The 19,661-nt window shown below is 54.6% G+C and overlaps 1 protein-coding gene across 15 annotated transcripts in view; it reads left to right on the forward strand.

The window, feature by feature from the left end:
• The window catches only part of PLEKHA7 (pleckstrin homology domain containing A7), a 202,681-nt gene extending 189,007 nt beyond the window's left edge, over positions 1 to 13,674 (forward strand). For 4 of the 15 annotated variants that reach the window (XM_053925420.2, XM_053925434.2, XM_053925436.2 and 1 more), the window contains 7 exons: positions 962 to 1,065; positions 1,655 to 1,855; positions 4,583 to 4,741; positions 6,864 to 6,997; positions 7,641 to 7,875; positions 9,682 to 9,787; positions 11,672 to 13,671. In XM_053925420.2, coding sequence (XP_053781395.1) covers positions 962 to 1,065; positions 1,655 to 1,855; positions 4,583 to 4,741; positions 6,864 to 6,997; positions 7,641 to 7,875; positions 9,682 to 9,777 — 929 coding nt within the window. In that variant the 3' untranslated portion in view covers positions 9,778 to 9,787; positions 11,672 to 13,671. Of the gene's footprint in view, positions 1 to 961; positions 1,066 to 1,654; positions 1,856 to 4,582; positions 4,742 to 6,863; positions 6,998 to 7,640; positions 7,876 to 9,676; positions 9,788 to 11,671 lie in introns of all 15 variants that reach the window. The other 11 variants (XM_053925428.2, XM_053925432.2, XM_053925421.2 and 8 more) reach the window with 10 other exon arrangements.
• The last annotated feature ends 5,987 nt before the right edge of the window (positions 13,675 to 19,661 follow it).

The following is a 19,661-nucleotide window of genomic DNA, read 5'->3' on the forward strand; positions in this document are numbered from 1 at the left end:
TCAGGGCCTAGAGGTGCTTATCATGGCAGTACTGGTGACAGTTCTTTGTTGCTTGGGGTTCTCTGGACATTGTAGGACACTTACCATTCTCTTGCCCGTGTGCTAAATGCTCGTGGTGTCCTCAGTCAGCGGGAGGCCCTTTTCCAGATGTCAGGGACCACCTCTGATAAGAACCACTGCCCGTGGAGAAAGCGCAGTCTGTGGCACCAGCCAGCCACAGTGAGGTGACTCCTCAAAGCCACAGGACCCAGACATGGGAAGCACATGGTCAACGATGCTCCTACTGTGTGACCGGGGACAAACCTCTTAACCTCTGTGAGCCTCTTAGACCTCGCACCTCTATGATGGTCAAGTAACGCTTACTTTGTAGGGCCAGTGAGACAGAATCTAATAGTGCCTGCCATAGTGAGTGCTCGCTAAATGGCGCCTTCTTCTTTCTCTTCATTTTACTCACTTATCCTGTCAGTCAGCCAGGCATTGTTGAATTTACAATCTGGTTAGACAGGTATGTTGACGCTCTGGTCTGTAACCAGTGAATAAACTGAGGAATCTCGGGGTTGCTGATTCTGCCTGGGGCATTTCAGGAGCCTCCACCCAGGCAGGCTGTCCACTGAGGGCCAGCAGGATGCCTGCTAGTCCATCAGGAGAGAGGGATGGCAGGTGCTCCCAGCACTCCATCCTTTCCGTCTGCCAAGCAGCCCCGGCCTTCGGCACGTGAAGGAAGACCAGGGGAGTCCACAGGTCTTTAGGGACACTGTCCCCAGTGGAGGAGAGGGCACCGCTGGGCTGGCCCCTCATCTGCTACCTGGGGCCTTGCTCTTCCAGGCCCCGGGGAGTAAGAAGAGTGGGTTGTAGGCTGAGCCCCTGTGGTCCCTTAACGACAGTGGGAGGTGACTAGGGAGGGGCTGGCGGCCTGTCCACCCCACCACAAATGTTCCTGCATTTCTCTTTCCTCACTAAGGGCTCTCAGGGTCCACATCAAGGCTCCAGCAGTCGTCCACCATTGCTCCTTACGTCACCCTCCGGAGGGGTCTGAATGCCGAAAGCAGCAAGATGACCTTCCCTGTGAGTGGCCTTGAGAAGTTTTCAAGGAGCTCAGTGCTCCCTCACGCACAGAGGGACGGGCTCCAAGGTGCATGGTGACTGGCGATCCTGTGAGCCCTGGGGATGGTCTCTGAGGTGATCTCAGCCCCTCCTGAGCTCAGGGTTCCTGTCACCGTGTGCTCAGTGATGTCTTCCCCACTCCCCACCGAGGGGGCCTCATGCTGCCCTTTCTATTTCCTGAGGAGCACCCCTCCCCACCTTGCTCCCCAGCTTGTCAGGCTCAGAGGAGGCAGCCCAGGAAGTGTGCACCCTGAGTTCGGACCCCACCACATGCTGCATGTGTGCCTGACTGGACAGGCCAGGGGTTCAGTGTCTGCATCTGCAGAATGGGGTGCTGCCCAGGGAGCCCGTGAGGGCCTGGGGTATCATGTCTATGAGTTAGTGTAGAGGAAGTGGTTCTCTGGCTGAGAGGAGTCCGACTAGATAAGAGTGTGTCTGTGTGTGTGAGAGAGCAGGGCAGACAGACAAGGAATGGGAGTGAAGCCAGCAGTGTGGCTGCCCTCTGTGCTCCCAGCCCAGCTGCTCTGTCTCTCACCCGCTTCCTCCTCAGAGACCCAAGAGTGCCTTGGAGCGCCTGTACTCAGGGGACCACCAGCGAGGCAAGATGAGCGCAGAGGAGCAGCTGGAGCGCATGAAGCGGCACCAGAAGGCCCTGGTCCGGGAGCGCAAGAGGACGCTGAGCCAAGGAGAGAGGACGAGCCTGCCCTCGTCCCGCTACCTCAGCCACCCGCTCCCCGGAGACCTTGGTTCAGTATGTTAGGAGGGTCCAGGCAGGCGGGGCTGGGACAGGGAGCAGAGCTTCCCCGAGTCCCCCAAACACAAGCATGTCACAGCCCTGTGAGAGTGGGCTGTTGACCTGAATGGTTCAGAACACACCTCATGGGTGCCCGGGCGAGGGTGACTGGGAAGCAGAGCTGGAGTGAGGATGTCATTGCAGGAGTCTAGGAGCCTGAGGAAGTGTCTGGTCAGTTCTCTGAGCCGAGCTTCAAAGAGGCCTTAGTAGACATTCAGAGTCCCTCAGCTGAATCAAGGACTTGGGAATATGTACAGGGTTCAAGGATTCAAGGAATGGAGGAGGAAGATGGTGATATTTGATGCGGAGGTGCACAAGCCCAGCAGCCTCCCGAGCTTCCTAGCAGATGCCCTGTGGGGTAACTGAGCACAGGGTCATGCCCCCCAACTCAGGGCTGTGGTTTCCCATCGCAAGTGGTGCTCACTGGCCTCACTGTGCCCCAGGAAAGCCAGGGAATTTTTTCTGCCCCCTGGTGGTGCTCCCAGGCACTGCGCCCTGCCCACAGTCGCCTTAGGTCCCTTTTGGATACCTACCGTTTGACTTTTCCCAAGACCTCTAGCCCGGCTGTTCTTACCCTAATTCATTGCACAAGCTCTTTTGCTTTTAGTGTTACTGCTCATTGCCTCTCTAATCCTGCCTGATTGTGTTTACAGAAGCTTCTAATTTGCATTGAACACTCTCTAACTGGCCTGTGCTCTTTACCAGGCTTATAATAGCAGCTCTTGTCTCTGTAGCCTAGTGAGCACTCCTGTGTGTGGCTGTCCTTTCTGCTGCCCGCTGCACGCGGGCCTACTCACTCGTGACTCACTCGCCCCTAGAGCTGCCCCGCAGGACTGGGCCGTGCTCACCGGCAGAGGTCTGGGCGTGATGAACTTCTCAAAGTCCATGTCTCACATCTGGACAGTGGACACGGACTTCAGAGGTTGTACATTCGAATAAATTCTATCAAGTCTAACGTGGTTTGGTTTTAATTCCTTCAGGTCCATCACACAATTTCTTATGGAAAACTTTTTGTGTTTTTAGTATTTAATAACTTGAACAGACAGCAAGACATTATGTTCTGTCTTCAGAGGGCCTCTCTGCAGCCACTAGCTCAGACACCCAAGGGCCAAGACCCAGGACACTCACATCCTGAAAAGCTGCAAAGCCAGTAACTTTTAAACTTTACCAGCAAATGTCATGTGGGGCAACACTGACCTCTTACAACCTGATGTCTCAAATGTAGAAAGGTCATCTAAAAGTCGTAACTTGAATACCTTGTAATTTTTCTCTTAAAAAAGGAAAGACTTACTGTAAGTCTCTGTATCAGCGCCAATAAACGTGTTGCTTAATGACGGTGGATTGGCGTGGTTCTTCCCCAGGGCACACCGCAGAGCCTAGCGACCTCTTTCTGTTTGTGGAAACAATCAGGCTGGCTTTAAACGAGGGCTTCTCTCTCTATCTGGGGCACATATGAGCATGTAAGAAAATGTGCTTTTTCCTTGTGAATCATTAAATTAATTTTTCGTCACTGAGATGTCAACTGCCTAATCCTTTCATACGGTGATTGGACACCTAAGAGTGATTCTGTTGGCTCGGAATCAGTCCTGAGAGCTTGTGCATGAATGGGTGAAATGTGCTGATAATGGCTGTGGGTCTGGGGCTTTGGGGGAACTTGGAGGGTCATCAAAGGCAATCATGACCCTCGGGGCTCTGTACGGTGCATGGGACGGGAGAGAGGAGGTGGCCTAGGCTGGAGCAGCATCTGGCTTCTGCTCAAGAGAAGAGAGTCTTTGAGCCTGTTCCCTCCTCCCAGGACCTCCTCAGAGTCTAAGGCCCGTGAGGGTGCGGGCCACGCCGCTGATAAGGAGGGCTGCTTCAGAGTCGCACAGTTGTGCTTGGATCTTACAATGGCCAATTAGACTTTCCCCTGTGAGGCGACACTTGTTAAAAGGCTGATACTGAGCTCATGAAAATGTTGCATGAGTATTAGCATCTCAGTTTTACATGGTTTTGTTTGTTATCTGACTTAAACTTTTTACCCCAAATAGATGTCATGACACAGCACTTTATCTGCCTCACTGGCCCTAGGCTGCTCCTGCTTGGGCCTCCCCAGCCCTCTGTGGGTGCAGCAGGCCCAGCCCTGAATGGATCCTGTTGGGAGTGCCCATTACAGAGGCTCTCGGCTATTCCACTTGCTCACCAGGGCCTCAAAGGGCACGTTTCTTCCATTATTTCTGAGCTGGGACATACGGCTCCTGAATAGAAAGCCTTCCATGACTGTGGGTCAGCAGAAGGGGCACATCCCTTCTCCAGAGTTCTGGGGTCACCCTCTTGGACCTGGGGAGCATTGTGAGTCTACAGTCATGGTGGTTCCACCTGTGCCCTGGGGGATGCATGTGGAACCCTCGGGGGACCTCACTCAGAAAGAAAGGAGCAGCCTGGAGTCAGGTCATAGAAGAGGGGCAGCAGCCCCACCCTCCATTACTCGGAGAGTTACGGCAGGGGCCGTCTGTGTCATAAAGCTGCTGCCTTATCTTAGAGATGACGGGGCTGAGGCCCATGGTCGCAGAGCTCTTCCCTGATGGGTCACGTGCCCGTTTCCCCAAGGACCCCAGGGCCTGCAAGACCATTCAGAAGGGGACTGGCGTGGCTCCCGCAGCAGCCAGGAAGTGACTACATTAAACCCTCTTGTTCTGTTGCCAGTGGAAGCGTGAGCAGGACTTTGACCTGCAGTTGCTGGACCGCGCCATGCAAGGGGAAAGAAAGGACAAGGAGGAGAATGGCTGGTTGAAAGTACAGGCCATGCCTGTCACTGAGTTGGACCTGGAACCGCAAGACTATGACTTGGACATCAGCAGAGAGGTGAGGGCAGGGGCTTCCTTCGTGCTGCCCCAGGAGGCGTGGCCTTTGGTCTCCCAGCCTGACCCACCCTCCCGATGGCACCAGGGGGTGTTGTCCTCAGTGGGGACAAGGCTCAGCTTCAGTTTGGCCCAGGAAATAGGATGGATAATAGATTGAGTCAATAAAAGGAGCCCAGGGTTTTGATGGCAGGTTCAAGTCCAGCTCTCTGTAATTTGGGACAAGGCATTTAACGTCTCTGTGCCTCAGTTTCCTCAATGGTAAAGTGAGCGGTGATGAGGATTGGCTGACTGCGTGCTGCCCAGAGGATCGACAATGATCGAAAGGCCATGAGCGCAGGGCCTGGCGTGTAGCGGGCCTGTGATGCGGTAGTTACGGTTAGGAAATGTTGCTTGCAAAACCCGGGACTGGCTTTGCCACTGGCCTCTCAGGCCAGCTCTGGCAATCAGACTTGGGGGAAGGAGCAGGTCTGAAAAGCACAGGTGAAACTTCCAACCACTGCAGAGGCTAGGAGGCCTGCATAGTTCTAGTCTGAGTTCTTCTGGTGCCCTCTGGTGGCTCAAATGCATCATGACCGGCAAGCCTGGGAAAGCAGGTAACCCTTGGATCTCTGGGCATCAGGAATGTCTCCTCCACCCAGGAGAAGAGAAAGGGAATCAGAGGGTGACAGACGCAGAGTCTTTAAGACATAGGGTGGTCTCCTATGATCTCTATTGTGTCATTTTTAAGCTCTTTAGGACAGAGTTTAATGGCCGATTCACTTTTGTCTCCCAAACACTGGGCCAGCACATAGTAGGTGCTCTGTAAACATTTCCTGAATGATAGCTCTTAAATAAAACACAGCAGCCCACAGATATCCCTCCTGTGCACGAGGACAGGCCAGCCCTGAAACCGCACGAGAGGAAAAGCTCACACCGTGTGCAGGATGGGTTTAGCAGTGTGTGGGCAACACTTCTGCAGGATGAGTTCCGGGGTCAGCTGGGGCTCCAGGGGTTAATGAGTCCCCTGCCCTCAGACCTTTTGCTTTGGCACCCCTGAAACAGCCAAAGGTCTGTGCTTTCTCAGATTCACAAAAGAAGCTTCTGTACTGGCAATGAAAGTGTGTTTTATAGTGTCCTAATTGGCTTGCCAGCCAGGGGAAAAGTCCTTCCTTATCTCTAACCTACATCCCTCTTGCTACAATGTAATCTACTTCCTTCCTCTGGATCTGCCCTCATTGGAAACAAGAGAGAAGAGCTTATTTCTTGCCATCTTTCCCCAGAATGAAAGGGCTGCATGGGTTTAAATTCAAGTCCGGCTTTGCCCTGGGATTGGATTTAGCTTGTTTTTGGACGCTTCAGCCAACCCCATTCTAGTGTGCTGTTTTAGTTCCAGGAGGAAGACAGCTCCCCAGGGCGTGCCAAAGTTGCCAGTGCCCTGGCGAGATTTCCCAAGCCGAGGCTGCTACTGGGTTTGTGTGAAAGGCCGATGGGCAGGAGTTGGGCCGTTTTCCTCTAGAGTGACAGGCAGAGGCGTGGCTGCCCCCATCTGGGTCAGAGGAGCTTTCGGAAAGCACTGTCCACTCAGCCATCCCTCCGTGCACCTACCCATCTGTCCACCACCCATCCAAGTCGTATTTGCTGAGGACCTCCTAAGTGCCCGGTCCTTGCACAGACAGTGAGGAGAAAGACAGACAACAGGAGGGAGTAACAGGGGCAGGGTTCAGGGAAGGCTTCTTGAGGTGAGGTTGGAATGATGAGCAGTCAGCGGAGCAAAAAAGAGCATCCCAGGCAGAGGAAAGCACAGGGAGAGAGGTCACGTAGTGGGTCCGCGTGGCTGCAGAGGCTGGCAGAGGTCTGACCACATTGAGGGTGCACTAAGGATGACCATTTCTATCCTGAGGGCTTCTAGTCCAGTTGTTTTGCTTCCCCCTCTCACCATTCCCCTGTAGGAGGTTGCTTGGTAAGTGGAAAGAACACGGTTTTGGAGTCAGACCTGGGTTCTGACCCTGACTCCACTGTGGACTGCCGCCGTGATCATAGCAGGTCACCTCACCTGTGTGGGCAGCACGTGCTTCCTTGTGGCAGGGGACGGGGTGTGGGAGCCGGGCCCACCCCCCAACCCGGCCCCCTGGTCCTCTCCTCAGCTGTCCAAACCAGAGAAGGTCTCCATCCCAGAGCGCTATGTGGAGCTGGATCCCGAAGAGCCGCCCAGCCTGGAGGAGCTGCAGGCGCGGTACCGCAAAGCCGAGAAGATCCGCAACATCCTCGCCAGGTCCAGGTCAGCCCTCCCGCTGCCCCGTCCTGATGGCCCGCGAGGCCTGACCCCATGGGTATCTCAGTTGAGTTGGCCCTGTGCCGGGCTGGCCAGGGTACGTGTTTCACCCGCTTCCTCCTCGTTGGAAAGGGAAGGATGGCACTCAGCATGTCACCAGCAGATCACTGGGGAAGCCTGCCTAGGTCACCCAGGAAGTCTGAAACATAAAAGCCCTGTCCTGTGTCCCGGAACCCTGGCAAGTGTGAGGAGTGGAGCCAGGCATGGCGGTGAAGGGGGCATAATTGGGGCTCCCAGCATTAGGGCTCGTGTTCCCTCACACAGACCTGTAGACCAGAGCCGGGGCCCTGCCTTGTCCTGAGGTGCCAGAGGCCTTTCCCACTACCCTGGAGGCTAGGACAGGGCCCTGAGAAGTGGCTGCCCTGTCCCCTCAGCTTCCATAGCCTCAGAACGCAAACCTGGTGTTTGAGGGCCTCCCTTTCAGAGCCATTCCACATCTGGGCTTAACAGGAGCCCAGCGGTGGAGCTCTTGTCCTGAGTTCTATGATTCCCATAGGAAGAACAGAGCTCTGGTTTTGAGGGGTACTTGGGGAGAAGCACGCACATCTTTGGAGAGAAAGTGCACTGTTTTTATCAATGCCCCCCAAAGGATGAGATTCCCCCGGGCCAGGAGGCCCTCCTGTCCCGAGGCAGGTGGCAGGGTGGCGAGGGCCCACCGCCTGCTCTCTGGCCGTCCTGCAGCATGTGCAACCTGCAGCCGACCTCCAGCCAGGACCGGAACAGTGTGGCCGACCTGGACACACAGCTGCAGGAGCAGGAGCGCATCATCAACATCTCCTACGCCCTGGCCTCTGAGGCCTCCCAACGCAGCAAGCAGGTGGCAGGTGAGGCCGTGGAAGCTGGGTCCTGCTCGCTGCCTCTTGAGGCTCAGGGTCCAGCCAAGTCTGTCAGTGAGTCCGCAGAATACCAGGTGTCAGGTGTGGTGGTTGAGGGCTAGCGGCGTGTCCTGTTGTGCTGTGAGTACCACAGGGCTGGGAAGATGACACAGGGCAGGCTGGGGAGAGGGGGGCCTGGAGCTCAGGAGTGTCAGAGGACAGAGGCCCAGGCGAGGGGTCCCTTAGCTCATTCTTTTTTAAAAGATTTTATTTATTTACTTTTAGAGAAGGGAAAGAGAGGGACATAACCTCAATGGGGGAGAGATACCTCGATTGGTTGCCTCCCACACGCCCCAACCGGGGACATGCCCTGACTGGGAACTAAACCTGCAGCCTTGTGGTTTGCAGGCTGGTGCTCAATCCACTGAGCCACACCAGCCAGGGCTCTCCAGCTCATTCTTAAATATGGGAGTAAGGCTGCTTTCAGCTTTCCCAGAGACTGTGGGTTAAGAATGGGTTTTTCAGTACCCTGAGCCAAGGGGCCAAGGCTAAGGTTTCTAGCCTCATCAAGAAGGGAGCAGGAAAGCTGTGGGCGCTTAGATTTCTTGCTGGGGCAAGGCAGAATGGGGCCTTCTAGCCCTCCCTGGGACCCCTGCTTGGGACCCTTGCTTTGTTCCCCAAATCAAAGCCACCATTCACCTTAGAGTGACCTCAGAAAGCAGGACTTGGAAGTGGGACTTTACTGACCAGTGGGGAAACAGATAACACCATGGAGGGTGGGTGTGTGCCTGTGCCTACAGGTGTTTGTGCGTGTGTAAAAAGGCTCTCTCTCAGCCAGGAAAGACTCCCGGCTCCTCCTTCCACCACCACTCCCCTACCTGTACAGCTCACCTAGTGCTGTGTCTCTCCACACCCAGAGGCCACTGTGTGGCAGGGGTGCTCTAGGCCTTCTAGAGAGGGGGTGGTTATAGAGCCTGAAGTGGTGGCACAGACCCCACCAGTCCTCCACCCCTGGCCAAAGGGTCTAGAGGTGACTAAGGGTGGGGCTGGCAGGGCCCTGAGGTGACTAGCCCTGGGGCATCTGCTTTGGGGAGTAGAGCTTTAATGGTGCCTTGAGAAGCCATGGGAGTGACCAAGGACAAGGGGAGGGACCAAGATCTCGGTGGGAGCCAGTTTGTCCCCGTGCCCTGACCCTGCACAGAGTTCCTGATACCCCTGCCGTCCTGACCCCATTCGGGGATATACTGAGTGAGCTGAGAGGTGGTCGGTGTGGCAGTCTGTGGGAGGGAGGGGAGCTGGTAGATGGCTCACCCAGACCCCTTCTCCTATGACCCTGGGGGCTCCCTGTGACCCAGCTCAGCAATTTTGAGCTCCTCCCCGTGTCGAGGGTCCCAGTGAGGGAACTCCCCCGCTCTAAGTGCCCTCCTCTCCAGCCTGTGCTTGCTATATGGATCTACCTTCTCCCCTCCCCCCCCCACAACCCTGCCACCGCTTCCTTACCACCAGCTGGCCCAAATCTAACTAACACCAGGTCACTTAGGGCCTCCCTCACCTCCCACTGAGTAGTCACTTTTGCCGCAGCCTTTTGTCCCTCTTGCTCCCGCTCCCCATCTCAGAGACATACCTGGGATCTGCAGGTCAGTCCCAGCCAGGCCCCAAGGACATGCCCGCCCCGCCCTCGCCCAAGCCCAGGCCATGAATAGTGGGCAGTGGGGCCCGTGCCACCCCAGCCCCGCCAAGTGGGGCGTCTGGTGCTGTGGGAGCAGACGAGGAGCCTAACGCACCGCTTGATTCCTGTGTGTCCATCTAGCGCAGCAGCTGGCCCTCCTTCCGCCCAAAGGCCCCCTGTCCTCCAGGACGGTGCCACCCTACCCCCCCTTAAGCAACGGACTCCACTACACCTTTGTCTAACACCTTTCAAGTAAGAGCCTCCATCTGGCGTGCCCCTCGCCTAGCGCTGAGCATGCCCCCTCTCGGCCCACCCTGCTGCTGACGTGATTGCTGTGCCTCCTGCTGATGCTTCCTTCCTTTTGCAAAGCGGCTGCTGGGGAGACCGCCCTGGATGGGTAGGGGGAGGGTGGGACTGATGCTTCTTGGGCCACTCCATCCTCAGTAGCTCCAATACAACAGAGACTGTAAGATCCAAGCCCCCAATCCCACCCCTCTCTGCACCCCTGCCTTCCCGCAGGCCGGAGGATGCCCCAAGGGACCAGTGCAGACCAGCCAGCCAGTCAGGGTTGGGAGTGCCAGGAACGGTTGGAAAGAAGAGTTGAATTTTGGCAACTCTGGGCTTTGGCCAAAGAAATGACAAAACTGGAAGACTGGAAAAAGTTTAGTTTACAGACGAGGAAACTGGGACCCAGTGAGGGGATGGGGCTCACACCAGGTCACACAGAACTGGTGTCTGAGCAAAGGTCAGGACCACCCTTTCAGTCATTTGAGTACCTCAGGATGGCGAGAAGGGCAGCTTCTGAGGGACGCTGCCCAGGACTGTGTGAAATTGGCCCTCCGTTGTTCGGAAAGTTCCGGCACCACCCCTTCTGAGTCCTCGCCATGGGAGCCCTTAGTGATGAGAGGCAGTGTGGGTGAAAGAAGCGGCCCTAGGCCAGGAGTCAGAAGGCCCGGTGTCTGGTCCAGTCTTTGGTGAGTTGCTTCTGAGCCCAGCTGCCTCACCTGGGCAAGGAGGGGCCAGGTCAGAAGTCTCAGCAGTCCATCCCGACATTCCATCTGACTCCCATTTCGTAGGGTTTCCCTTCTCCTTCCTTTATGTGTACTTACGGTTTACATGGCTGAGTCCCTGCGATGCTCCAGCCACAGTGCTGAGCATCTTCTTCAATCCACACAACCCTATGTCGATACTCACCCCCATTTTACAGATGAGGAATCGAAGCTCAGAGACCTTGAGGGACTTGCCCGAGGAGTCATAGCTGTCAGTGTCAGAGCCAGGGTTTGGACCCCTTCGGTGCCTGTTCAGAGCCTTTGCCTCCCTTCAGCACCCATGGGCTTATGTGGGCCACCCCCCAGAGCTCCAGGTGTTTGGAGAAGGGAGTGTGTGCACAGGGGGTGGGGCCATGGTTTTCTGCAGGTGTGTACCAGCCTGGACCTTCCCCCAGCTTCTAGCGGAGTCAGCAGGACCCCACCAGACTGAGGGTGGAAGGAAGAGGTGGGCCTCTTGGGCTGGGCTCCCAGGAGGAATGAAGAACCCCAGGGAAATGCTCCATCTGTAAAGACCCGCTGGGGCCACCGTAGGTGTGTGTGTTCCTGGCAGTGTGAGTGCGGTGACACAGTCCAGGCCCTGGAGAAGCAGGGAGAGGCTCTCTTCCTTCCAGCTTTGGTGCCCCCATGGCTGGGATACAGGCCTTCAGTGCTCTCGTCAGCAAATCCACATTTCCTCCTACCCTCACTGAAGCCTCCTTAGGAGGTGGGTGTGATCACCCTGTTTTTAGATTACCAAAAGAAGGCTTGCAGGGGGCTGAGTTACCCCAAGTTGCTCAGAGAAGGAAGGGCAGGGCCGGAACTGAACCCCGGAGTTCTCTGATCAGGCCTTTCATTCTGTCAGACCAGGCCCAGCGTCTGTCTGGGGAACTTCCTAGAAGCAGTAGGTGGAGGGTGGGGCCAAGTACCCTGAGTCCCAGAGACCGAGGGTCCCCCAGCCGCCGCCACGTTGCCCAGCCCTCTGCTCTGCTGCCCTGTCTCTCAGTCTGCTCTTCCATGTCACACGTGTGTGCGGGCACACCCCCTGCCTGCTCCCCCGACGAGGGCAGGGGCCTGCCAGTTTCTCACTGTCTCCTGTGCTTTTTGCCAGCCCAGGCAGTGACTGACCCGTGACCCAGCGTGCGGAGGAGGAGTCTGGAGCCAGGGGTCCAGTGGAACCAGCTTCCTCCAAGAGAAGACTGACTTCTCTTCCCCCAACGAGACCCCTTCCGGCTGAGCAGGGGTGCCGGCTGGAGGAGGGAGCAGCCCACCGACTGCGGGTGTCCACCGCAGGGCCGGCCCCTCCCCGCCTTGTTCTAGTTCAGGCTCCTTTTCACATGTGACAAACGCACTTTTGATACACACTGTAAAATGCTGACACTGTATTTTAGAATCAGAATATATTTTACAATGTTCACCTCAAGGGCTGAGAGACTGGAAAGCTGAGGATGCAGGATTCGGGGCTGCACATACAGATTCAGGTACTGGCGGGCGGAGGGCGTGGGTGGGGGCAGAAGGGCAGGGCAAGCGGAGGCCAGTCCACAAGCCCACGAACTCAGGTGAAGGTTGGATTCAAGAACGTGCTTCCAGTGGATTCCCGTGTTAGGGTCCTCGGCGTGCCGTCTGGGGGAAGAGGGGTCCCGTGGCTGCAGAGACCTCCCCGACCGCGCCCGACCACCGGCTCTGCAGTGTGGAACTCCGCCGGGACAGCACGCGGCACTCCCGTCTGTGCCTTGGCCCCTGGGCTTGGTTTCCGGGCAACAGTGTTCAAGGGCTTTGGCTCCCTTGTGAGGTTCTCTCAGCAAAGGGCTCTTCTCAGAAAGAAAAACGCAGTTTGCTTTAATTTAAAAAATACACTTTGAAATACAGAGAAGGTGAGAGTAAACACCTTTGGTTGTATCCTAAGCAATAAACTCCACACTGGGAGGCATCTACCTGAACCTGCTTGACTCCACACTGGGCTGGGATAGGAACCCTGGGACCTTCGCTGCCGGCCCCTGGAGGACCTAGGTCAGCTGTCCCAGGACTTGGTCTGGTGGCAAGACGGCTGGCAGTGTGCCCCTGCTGCCCCTGACGGCTGGCAGCCAGCAGGGCCACCAGGGCAGGACCTTGACTCGACTTCTAGCCCAAAATGAGGAGGGGGCGCGGCCAAGCCGGGTCCAGTGTCTGGCCCTTTATTTAACGAGCTCATGACATTCTGCACACGGAAAATGATGTTTAAAGGAAAACAAAACAACAACAACAAAAGTCCAATGGGTGGAGCCACATTTTCAAGGAAAATTTGTCTTTGACAATGGTCAGGAAAAGAAATCTTGCGTATATTTAGAAGTTGCTCTCTTTTTAACTAACTCCATATTGCTGCCAGTACCCACTCCATGACGTTTGCCAAAATGAGATTTTATTTTTGCCTTTATAAGATTTTGTTGGAAAAATGAAATGAATATTTTGCAAGAAAACATTAATTTAAATAAAAGTGTAATGGTTTGCAAAAAAATGTGATGTACAGATTAAAATATTAACCTGATGCGCTTCCTGCTTCTTGCTGGCTATATTCTCATGAGTGGCCTGTGTTGGTTTTTCTCCTGTTTCCTTGGAAAATCCCCACTGTTAGCTCTGATCCTGCTCACGTTCACCTGTGAAAAGCTTCTAGGACAGTTCCTTGCCCCTCGATTGACTTCGGAGCCTGGGGGGAAGAAGGCCTGTGCTCCCGGGGCCTCAGCAGCTGCTCAAGGTGGCCCCCCCTCCCAGACCCCCACCCCTGTGCAGGAGCTCCCTGGCTGTGGACTCCGTATGGGGCTGGTCTGGCAGGCAGACTGCAATCCAAGATAGCAGGAGGGACTCCACAGGCCTCCTTCCAGCCCACATGCCGCTGGCCCACTCCAGTGAGGTGGGTTAGTGATGGACCACTGCGAGCTGGATTTGTATTTAATTCATTCTGACTGGTGATGTATGCTTAAAACAGAAGGTGAGAGGCCAGTTGAGTTCAAGGACGTGTATATTTCCAAACCCGTTGTTATGGCAGTTTTTCTCTCTTGCCAAGAAGAGCACCCGAGGTTTGGAGTGACTTTCCAACTATTTAAACTGGGGAAAAGAGAGTCCAAGGCATTTTGAACAGAGGACACTGCTGCTTTTTTAGCTACTGATTTCTTTTTGAATTTTAAAGTAAAAAAAAAAAAAAAAGCTCTCCTGTTTTGAGCATTGCTTGGAGATATCTCGGTGACAGAGGAATGGGGTTTGGGGAGAGGGGGGTTCCTCCAGGAATGAGTGCAGAGGGGAAAAAGAAAAGGCACAGGGCACAGTACCCTCCATATAAGGTGGCTGTTGATGGACATTTTCTCAGTGAAAACGTGTCCGTGGTTTTCGTACTGTTGGTCTCACACACAGTCCTCTGTAAGAGGGAATATGGCGACTCTAACTGTTCTCTCCAGCTCCAGAAGGAAGGAGGTGTAGCCTCTTCTGTAAGAAGCATGGCCCAAAGTTCAGTCTGCAGAGAACACGAGAGGCCCCCGGCTCAGACTCCGTGAAGAGTGTGTGTGGTTTGGAGGAGGCGCTCCAGCTGCATCCTGAGTAAGCAGGAAGCGTGGCTCAGCCCCCTCGAGAGAACGCCTGTTACCTGAGGTAAGATGGGGCCATCTGAGAAAGTACTGGTTGAGAGTACTGGACCCTCTAGGTGGGGACAACTCTAGGAAAGTCCACGTGGCCACCTTCACCTCTTTAGAGGGGACCGCAGCACCTAAGCAGAGTTTTAAGTGATGGAATTGCAGCTGGCCAGGGGGTGCAACCCTGCTTCCCTGCATCGGTGTGTTGGTGTCCACTCCTGACTTTTCCCTTTAATCCGGGCCCAGACTGAGAAATGACAAGAACATTTTAGGAAATACGGTGCTTGGGAATAAAATATTTTCCCAACCTCCAGTTGAGCCTCTCCCAAACTGCCCCAGGTCTCAGCATGTCCAGGGCGTTGGTTAAGTGACTGGAGCCGAGATGTGTGCACGTGTGTGAGTGGCCATGAGGCGGATGTGGCCGGGCGGATGGGGATGCTGAAAGCAAGCCTCTCATTTGCTGCCTGTCATTAGCTTTTCTGCCTGCCTTCGTATCTGGTTGTGGGGTGGGAATTGCCCCTTCCCCTCTTTGGCCGTCTTCAGTTCAGCTGGGTTCTCCAGAATTTTCCTGGATATTGTAGGTTGCAGTCAAGGCCAGGGAAGCATCTCTCTGCCCAAGGTCAGCTTGGGGATGGAAGGCGTGGAGGGCGGAGTGAGTGTGGACCCTGACTCGGCCAGAGAAGAGCCCATTTCAGGCTTTGGACGTTTCCCCCAATCTGTGGCACAGGACTCCACGGCAAGCCCGATTTTGTTCGCACCAAGGGTGGGAAAGTAGCAGCAAATTATTCGTCTAATCTACAAATCACATTTCTGAGACACGGCAGACGAATGCTGGGAGCCCTCTGCTTCCGATTCAGCATCAGACCCTGGTAAGGGACTTGTAAGGGACTTTGTGCCCGTGTGCGTTTCGCAGCATTATGAAAAGAACAAAGCGATGAGGCAGGGTGTGTGTGTGTGTGTGTGTGTGTGTGTGTGTGTGTGTGTGAGAGAGAGAGAGAGAGAGAGAGAGAGAGAGAGAGAGAGAGAGAGTGTGTGTGAAAAATAGCGGTCCCTCCCGGCCCAGTAAACATGCCATCGCTTGGCCCCCTCCCCTCCAAAGGCGACGGCCACTTTCATTGCTCTCCGAGCAAAGAAACCTTTCTTCAGAGTGAGTGGCGGGGTACAAAGGCAGAGCACAAAATGTGTGCACATCAGAGTCCCTGCAATTCTGTTTGAACAAGCATATTGATTGGGTCTGACCCTGTTACATTTTTTCCCTATTATTTGAAAAGGTGCATCTAAGTGTAGTGAATTGAACCAGCAGAGCTGAACTTTCCATGAAAACTTCTCAAGGTATTTCTTTAGTTCAAAGCCTTTGAATTTTAAAGGGCATTTTTAATATGAGTCTGTTGAGTATTCTCTGCCACGGCCCAAGAAGGGATGTTAAATGCAGATGAGGCTGGAGCTCTGGGGCGGACTTGCCCACCTGGCAGAGGGTGCGGGCGCGTGGTTGGAGGGTGAGGACCAGCCAGGAGGGGCTGAGCCCTCTGCTGTGGAACAGCACATACAGATCCTAAAAAGAACCTCTGAGCTCACGGGGGACAGCATAGGGACAGGAAAGAGGCTTCCCAGCTGAGCTTCTCGAAGCCTTTTACGTGGGAAGCCAGGAAGCACCTGCTAGGGCTCCGTCTGGAGGACAAGGGCCTTGTCCTCGTGCATAAGGGCTCCTTGCTTCCCGGCGGCTCACTGTCTCTCACACGGTGCTTGAGAAGCAAGGAGTGAGAGGCACTGTGCTCAGCCCCTGGGCTGACATCACTAATCTGCCACAGATGCTTTCCCACTGATCCCCGAGCCACATTCCAGTCCTTCACTGATTTGACATCTTAGGACATTGTGCTAGTTGTGTGGTCCGCAGCAGTGGTCCCTCTCACCATCCTGGCCCGGGGTCCTGAAATCGCCCTCAAAATCTCATTTTCCCGCCACGCAGTGGGGCTGTCCTGGCCCACTAAAGGCACATGGCTCACCTGGACTGAGTTCCTGGCTCATTGTTGGTCCGAGTCCCTTTTGGCCTCCAGAGGCTTGTTGGATCTAGAACCCTCCTCCTTCTTAGACCCAGGAAATGGGTTCAGAGGCCAAATTGTCCCTGGGAGGAGCTGGAAAACCTGGGCATCTCAGCAAAGTCCTCCGCGTGTTCTTGCCAAGGCTCCAGCCTAGAAGACTGGCCTGGGGAGGTCAGAATAGGGTTAGAATCACGTAACAAACAGTTCTCCAGGCATCTTTCCTATCTGCATTCTGCACCAGCCCCATTGAGGTTCCTCCCACCTAAATCTGGAGGCCCCCAACAGTGTTTCGTGTATCTTGTGAATTTAGCTTCTTTGGCTATCACTTTCAGGACTTCTGGCTGCTGTGTTTCCTGGGGCCACACTAGCCAGGTGGGCACGTATGAGGTCCCAATGACAGGAGCAACTCTGCGTTCACAGCATCTGCTCCCTGCTCACAAGGCGGGTCCTCCGCCGGGTCTCCTCTGGTCATTCCTGCGCCGCCTCGGGCACATGTTATTACATGAGCTCACAACAGTCCTGTCAAGGTGAATTTCTTCCGCATGTAGCTTCTTGGTGTCTTCTTGCCATGGAGACACCGCCCCTGTGCTCTGGGGAAGCTCTCCTTGCCTAGCTTGCAGCCCTCTCCCCCTGCAGACCTTTCCAGAAGAGCGTTTCTCCTGCAGAGTTCTCCCAGGCCAAACCCAGGCTGCAGCCTGCACACACATGGCAGAACTTTTACTCCTAGTTTGTGTCTTTGGGGCCCCAGAGCAGGGCTGTGCCTGCTGCTCTCATTCGCTCCGAGCCTTGTGGAGAACCACTTCTTTTGGCGTCTGCTCAGGTCCTCTCTCCTGGGGCTCAGAAACATTCTCTGTCTCCCATTTCCCCTCCCTCAGCGACACACACGCACCCTTTCTATTACGTAGTAAACTGGCTCAAAACAACAGCTTATTTCTCATGATTCTGCAGTGTGGGCTCGGCTCAGCTGGGCAGGCAGGTCTCATGCCCCATGTGGTGGTGGGGGGCTGGGATGTCCAAGGTGGTTTCTGCATGCATGTGTCTGGCACCCCAGCTGGGATGGCTGAGGAGCTGGGAGCTGGCTGGGCATTTCCGTCTTTCCGCATGTGGCTGCTTGGTCTTTCTTACGGCTTGAAGATCTCAGGTCAGTTGGACTTTTTACCTGAGCTGGCTTCCAAGGACGACAGATAACAGGCCTTCTGAAGAGTAGGTGTGGATTTGGCACAGGGTCGTGTCCTCTGCATTCTTTGACCAAGGCAAAACACAAGGCCAGCCACGTGAAAGGGGAGGGGACAGGGCTCTACCTCGATGCGTGGAGGGGCACGCAGAAACAGGACAGGAAGGAATGGGCGGTGGCATTCTTTAGAGACTGTTTACCGTGAGACCTGTCCTCATTCTCCTTCAGCCACACAGAAGCATTAAAGACCCAGAGCATTCCTGCTCACTTTCTCTTCCCCTGCAGCGGCCACCTGGGAGCACATGTTCTGGATGGTCCTAAGCCGACTGGTCCTAAGTCTCCACTTGGAAAGGGATGACCCAGCAGAGCCCTGAGGCACACAGCTCACTTTCCATGAGCGAGAAGTCAACTTGAACATACTAGTGCAACCCCTGGGATTTTAGGCTTTATTTTTTACTGCTGCATAAGCAAGTTGTAGGTATTATTATTCCCATATGACATATGAGGAAGCCGAGGCGCGATGGTTCCAGGACTAGTAAGCGACTGAGTTGCAGTTTGAGCTTGTACTGGACTCCAGAGAGCTCTTAACCACGGCACTGGCTGCTGTCTTTGTAGCCAGGGTGTGGGCCCGGATCCAGGTCACTTGAGACAGAATTGCCCCTGCTGAGAGTGATGAGCGCACCGGCAGCCTGAAGGCACCCACAGGAGAGGGCCTAACAGGTGCTGAGAGTAGTAGGTGCTCAGTGAATGGGAGCCGCCGTCACAGCTGGATCTGACGGCGAACGCCGCCTGGGATCCCTCGGAGAGGCCTCACTTGGGCACATTTGAGCGGCTGTTGGTCCCCAGTCTTTGCGGCTCAGAAACCACATTTGTCGGCTGCAAGAGTGGGGCTGTGTCTTTTGCCTATGATCACACTGGTGAGGCTCAGGAGACACATGGAGAAAACTGGGTGCGAACCTAACGGCCAGGACACTCGTGCTCACTGATCACGTTAAGTGCAGATGAGGCTGGAGCGTCTTCCTTAGAAGGGGCTAATTCTTCTCTGGAAGGTTGCCTGGCGGTCTTGGGAACAAGGAAGTCTGGGACAGTCCTGGTGTCACTGAGCAGCACCAGCCCAAGGTCCGGTCACCACTGCAAGATGCCCTGTCCCACAGACCTGGTGCCCACGTTTCTGGACCTGGGGGCTTCCTCTCTTGGGACAGAATGAGACAGCACTCCCCACAGGTGCGCCCTGTGTCTGTGACCATGGCTGGTGTCACGGAAAGAGGCAGTCAGGTTCTGGAGCCAGGCTGCCTGGAATCGAATCCTGGTTGTGCCATTTTGCCAGCCCTGTGACCTGGGGGAAGTTACTTTACCTCTCCGTGCCTCAATTTGCCCACCTGTAAACTAAGGATTTATATTAGCAACAGCCTCAGGGGAGTTGTAATGGGGATTAAATGAGTTATTACACAGAAAATGCCAAGCATGGTTTCTGGCCCCATAGGAAGTACTAGAAAAAGTATTCCTGTTAGTTATCATTTACTTGCATTTAAGTTATAATCATTTAATACTTACTATCCTCATTCTTTGTTGACTTGTTTATTGCCTGTCTCTTTGTAAGAATATAAGCTTCATTAGAACAAGAACTTTGCTTTGTTCATTATATTATCTCTAGTGCCCAGAACAATGTTTGCCACAAAGACGACACTAAGAAATGGTTTGTTGGATGAATGGAAGAAGTCAAGGCCTGCCAGCCAGGGAGGCTTCTCCCTTCTGCAGACGGCTCGCCTGCCTCTGCCCAGCTGGCACGTGTTTCACGCGCAAGCCCAGTGACCTTTCAACCGGTGTGCCGCAAGAATTTTTAAAACATGCAATCCCCCGTCAGGGGCCCTGGCCTCTTTTCCCTTAGATTGTCAAAATAAAAAAATGACAACAGCCAACACAACAACAGCTCTCCAGTGTGAATGAATCAAAAGTATACCCATTTTTTGGTCAGATGGGCAAAAAACACGTCTTTTGGTGTGCCGCCGAGTTGTAGTAAGTAGCTTGTGTGTGCTCTGAGATGGAAAGCGTTGAGAATCGCTGCTCCAGCCCCACCCCCCAAGAGTGTCCCTAGAGCCCTGTTTTTAAGTTCCTTGAGTAGCGGCTAAGAGCAGGGATCATGGAATTGAAATCCACTCGTATTAACACTGACTGGGACAAGCCACTGAGCCTCCCTCAGTTTCCGTTTCTTCCTCCGAAAAGTGGAATAATAACAGTACCCGCCTTCCATGGGTGATGGCGAGGACCAGGGCGGTCATCCTGAAGCCC

The sequence above is a fragment of the Desmodus rotundus genome, chromosome 5, assembly GCF_022682495.2.
Source record: "Desmodus rotundus isolate HL8 chromosome 5, HLdesRot8A.1, whole genome shotgun sequence".
Lineage (NCBI taxonomy): Eukaryota > Metazoa > Chordata > Mammalia > Chiroptera > Phyllostomidae > Desmodus > Desmodus rotundus.